This window comes from Ziziphus jujuba, chromosome 8 (assembly GCF_031755915.1).
Source record: "Ziziphus jujuba cultivar Dongzao chromosome 8, ASM3175591v1".
Lineage (NCBI taxonomy): Eukaryota > Viridiplantae > Streptophyta > Magnoliopsida > Rosales > Rhamnaceae > Ziziphus > Ziziphus jujuba.
Window position 1 is genome coordinate 3225738 of NC_083386.1, and position 5464 is coordinate 3231201.

At 35.0% G+C, this 5464-nt stretch overlaps 1 protein-coding gene across 1 annotated transcript; it reads left to right on the forward strand.

The window, feature by feature from the left end:
• Window positions 1-378: 378 nt before the first annotated feature.
• On the forward strand, window positions 379-4681 carry LOC132804989 (uncharacterized). Its single transcript, XM_060819574.1, has 5 exons — window positions 379-586; window positions 2065-2168; window positions 2732-2787; window positions 2986-3079; window positions 4406-4681. Exons 1-5 carry the CDS (start codon window positions 379-381, stop codon window positions 4679-4681), a joined length of 738 nt encoding a protein of 245 aa, XP_060675557.1.
• Window positions 4682-5464: the final 783 nt, after the last annotated feature.

Genomic DNA, 5464 nt, shown 5'->3' on the forward strand with positions numbered 1-5464 from the left:
GTGGACTTTGTGCTGTTATGGATTTATTTATATTTATATATTAAGGTATTATTAGTAATGCATGTGTTATTTGTCCAAGTTTTAAGGTGAGGTTCCATTAGATATTCCCTAGGAATTGTCCGGTGGAACTTCACTAGGCGGGACCACTCGGAAGATCCTGGGAGGGTTCCCGGGGTGGGTCCTATCAAAGTCAAGACCCTGGTCCAAGCACAAGTCAAGAAACTCCAAGCCTAATCCAAAGAATGGATATAACTTCAGATAATGAATCACCACCAAGAAAGGTATGCTCACTCGTAGATATCTATGAATCTACTAATATGGCATTTTTGGCATGTGAGCCTCAAAATTTTGAAGAAGCAGTAAATTCGGATTAAAGCAATGGATGAAGAAATTGTAACAATTGAAAAAAATGATACATGGGTACTAGAAGATCTACCTGAAGGCAAAGATGTTATTGGACTTAAATGGATCTACAAACCCAAGTACAAAGAAAATGGAACAATTATAAAGTACACAGCACGGCTAGTCGCCAAAGGCTATTCGCAACAGCCAAGAATCATGGAGCTCTTCTTGAGTATTCATGTAGGTATAAAAAAGTTAAAGATACTCATTTTTCAGAAAAATTAGCTTCCATTTTTCCATGATACCAACAATCTTTCTTCGAGTGATTAGGATTTTACACCTTGTGAACTTTCAAAACAAGCAATCTTTTTCTTGCAAATATTACAACGAAGCATCAATTCCTGAATTGCCTCCTACCCATTATTGGTTCTGCCTTTTTTCTTCCGAAACCACGGTTAGAATTTGAAGCTCCTCTTCTTGCTTGATATCCTTTAGATTGAATGTTGGGCTACTTTCTTTTATTTTCTGCATAATTCTTCTTTCCTGGAATGTTAATCTTTGACTGAAAGGCATGTTCTTTAGGCTGCTTCTTGAACCTGTTAAGTCTCTTTCCATGTGCTTCAAAAGATTCCATCAACTCATGAAAAGTTAGTTTAGACAGATCATTTGATTCCTTAATCGCTGCAACCTCATGCTCTAACTTTGTAGGAAGACTTCTAAGACTTTTTTCTACAACTTTTATGTCCTCAAGCTTATCTCCAAAACTTTTAATTTGGTTTACATATTCAGCCAACTCAAAAGAAAATTCTTTAATATTTTCGTTGTCTTTCATTGACTAGTTATCAAAATCTCTCCATAAATTTTGTAACTTAATGGATATAACTTTTTAATTGCCTTGAAATTCCTTTTGCAATATTTCCCATGCATCCTTAGCCTTTTTAATTCCAAAAATTCTAGAGTAGATGGATTTGCTTACCCATTTCTGAATGTATCTCAAAGCATAAGCATTTTTCATCTGATTCTCTTTGTATAATTTTTGTTGTTCCTGCGTCCAAGTTGAACTCAACTGTTGGACGTTCTTCATAATCTTCTTCAATTATATCTCATAGATCTTCATATAAGAAATAAGTTTGCATTTGAGAGATTCAATATCCATAGTATTCTCCATCAAATATGGGACTGCTCCCTGTGAATAGCTGAACATGGGGATAGTGGAACTTCCTGCCATTCCCAAGAAGAAAAATATGTTATTCTAATGTTAAACGATTTTTTTATTACTCTAACAAGCAAGGGAGTCTTCTTTTCATTATGTTTTCATTGCAATACAACTAAAACAAGGACTCTAAATGTAGATGCCCATGAAGAGTTCTAGAACAATCTAATTACATTCTTTTGCTTTTCTCACTAGCTATTTAAATAAAACATAAACAACCACGAGACACATTCTAGAAACATTCAAGATTGTTTAAATTAATTTCTAACATATGTGTATAACATGTTCTAAGCTTCATGAGCCTATGTTTAATTTAACCAGCAAATTTATGATGCTTAGGTCTTAGATAAAATGCATGCTCATGGTAGTGGTCCTCAAGTCATGCTAAACAGACAATAGAGGGGACAGCTCAAAATGGAGGTGTTTGATATTTCTTATATATGAATATCTCAGCTGCTTCAACTTCAAACAATGTTAAATTGTATGCTATAACATTGCACGTTTTTTAGGGCTGCGAGTAGGAGAAATGGAATGTGATTGTTTGATTGCGTATGGCGCTAGTTTGTTGATATTTGGGTGTTTGATGATATCTAGCGATCCTTTTGAAGTTCAGGTACAGGCTCATCCGCATGCTTCCACATGGAAATTTACTTTTTAGACAAGGAAATGCATGCTTCTCTGCATCAATTTATTTTATTTTCCTTCGAAAAAATACAAACATGAGACACTATACGGACTGTCACCCATTCAAAAGGATTTTTTCATTTTCTCCAATTTGACGAATGCTATGCATGCATATTCTTTTGGACAGCCTTGCTGACGCTTGAAGGCAAGTGAGTCTATTCTGTGACGTCTCGAGGGCATGTTAACCAATTTGGGATCAGAATGAGTAGGAATTAGAATGAACAGGAATCAAAGCCAAATTGAATTGCAATGAGAGTGAGGGAAACTGTTTAGCTATTTACTATGACTATAAGAAATGGGAATATGAATGAGAGTCATGTGCATAAGGTTGTTTACTAACTATCAGAAATTGGATATAAAACGTATATACATGCAGAAAGAGCCTTGTCATAAATAATTGACTTATTTCTTAATTATTTAATAATGGTTATTGGAAATTTAAATGAAATTACTTCGAGTGCTTCATTATAGCTTATACTTCCACTCTTGCAGGGCCGTAGAGCTTGTGGTTTGTTGGGTTATTACAGCAATATGCTGAAAACTGGAATGTTCATCATGCAAAAGTGGAGATAATTTCTCAACATTGAAGCTTCCATATGCTCACAAGCTGTTAATTCAGGTAAAACATTATGACTTAGTTTTTTTATATTTATATTGTCATTTTTCGTATAAAATTTAAAACCGATGTACGCTAGAATATAGATCTTCTGACTTATATTTTTATTGCCTTTGAACATTTTCTTTAGCTTTTATAGATCAATGGATGACATTTCTCTGTTCAATGATTGCTCACAGGAACGCCAATTGATTAGCATTGTCCTTCGATTACAACTAGCAGAGGCAAAATCAATCGTTGTTTCCTTGTTGTATTTAAAGTATAAGAAAGGAATTGAGTTGTAAGCCTCCAAATTCTGTAAATTTCCTTCTTGCTAGAGGCCATTTAGCTTGCTAATGAGAGCATAAAACAATTTTATATTTGGCTATTTAGGAAGATAGTAAAATAATACCACAGTGTTTTGTTCTCTTCTATTTTTGTTGTATGGGGAGTTTACATATAGCAGCTTCATTTATATATATCCAGTCGTCAGGGCTCTTGTCTCAGTTTCTAATTCCTTTACTTGTAACGGCGGGCTACCGAACTATTTTCCTCAAAGATAAGAAGCTCCCAGAGCTTGCTAAGCTTGATTCATGGCCATGAATTTTAACAACATACAGAGCCTCTATTTCAAATTTGATCGGCAGTGGAAAAATTCATGAAATACCATAGAACTTGCAATTCTAATATGGAATTGGAAGGGAACCTTTGGACTCAGATTGCAACTCTCTTCCTTTTCTATTACCAAAACCTACGTAAACTTTGACGGTGTTGCCTATGTTACCAACCAAATTCAACAGAATAACAAGGCAGTGAAAGATTGTGCCATGATGACTCGATGAGTACAGCCAATAATATCGCATGCCATCCAAAGCGGCCTTTTTTTTTTTTTTTAAATCAAACTGCGGGCCTTTCTTTTTATTTCACTTGAAGTATTCTTAGAAAAAAAAAATTCTAGATTCCTGAGCATTTACTTTTCGGCCAGATATCTTACAGTCCTCAAGGCATTAAAGAACCACACTGACTTGATCAGTCGAAGCTTCTGAAAATATAATAAGATCATCCACAAACATTAAATGAGAAATGTTAGGCCCATTACGAGAAACCTTCAAGCTTTTCCACTTACCAATGAAAATTTGTTGAAGAATGGCATGAGATAACTTTTCCATATAGAGGGTAAAAAGAAAAGGGGATAAAGGATCCCCTTGTCTAATCCCTCTACTAGGTGTGAATCTCTTTGTAAGCTCCCCATTCCAAATAAGTTGCATGCTGTCCACTCTAATACATTGAAGAATAAGCTGAATCCAGTGAACAGGAAGGCCAGTTTCTCTTAAAGTTGCTTCAATGAACTCCCAATTAACTCTATCAAAAGCTTTTTCTAGATCAATTTTCCAAAGAATCATACCTTTCTTTTCCTTGGACTTGTTAAAAAGATGAACCATTTCCTGAGTGATGACAAAATAATCAACTATCTGCCTCCCAGGAATGAAGCTAGTTTGACTAGGATGGATTATTTTACTCTTGATGGGCCTAAGTCTTGAGACAATAACTTTGCTGATCACTTAATACAGGGTATTGCAGAAGCTTATGTGCCTAAACTGCATCATGGTTTGAGGGCAATCACTTCTGGGAATAATAAAGATCAAAGTATTATTAATACCTTAAGGCAGAGTGCCAGAGAAGAAGAAGTCTTTGAAAAAGTTGCAAATATAGCTACCAATGAGGTTCCAATATTTTTGAAAAAACACAACAGGAAGGCCATCGATGCATGGAGCCTTCCAAGGACCAATATTAAAGAGAGCACTCTTGATTTCCTCGTCTTTAATATTGTGATTGAGAGCTCCTAAATTAGCTTCATCTAGACGAGGAAAGAGATTCGGTATAGGAGACCTGGAATCAACAGGTTCTTGAGAGTAAAAACTTTGAAAAAATTGAATAGCCATGTCCCTTAGAGTTTGTTTATCATAAATCCAATTACCTGCTTCATCCTTCAAGAGTTCCACTCTATTTTTTCTTCTACAGATCAAAGTGGAAAGGTGAACGTAATTAGTGCTTTTATCTCCATGTTGAAGCCAATCAAACCTTGATTTTTGTTTCCAAAGACATTCTTCTTGCACCAAAACAGAGTTTAATTCCGAAATCAGTTGTTGTTCCAGAGAAGAAAGATAGAGACTGTCATTGTAGCAAAGTTGTTGTTGGATTCCATTGAGTCTTGTTAATAACTTTTTTTTCTTGAAAAAAATATTACCGAAGACCTCTTTAATCCAATCTTTTGACCTATACTCGAAGCTTTCAATTTTCTACAGAATATTTCCAGAAAGAGCCTGATACGAACCTAGGACGACCTGCTCCTAAACCCGTATTATATTAACCCGAATCTTTAATTAAGTTCAAGTTCTAATGGAATGGACCTCAACCCCTAACCAACCTGTGGTTAGAAACCTTGGTATAATGTAGTCGCCACAATAGGGGATGGAAAACCTATTGATAAGTCAAGCTAAAACAACCAATTCTCTAATGGTGTTTTAGGTGTTCTCAAAGAACAAAGAGATAATTAATCTCACAAGTATTTTTTTTAGTCAAATCAAAGTTGTATTCATATTGAAAAATAAGCCTTTAAATAGGCTAAG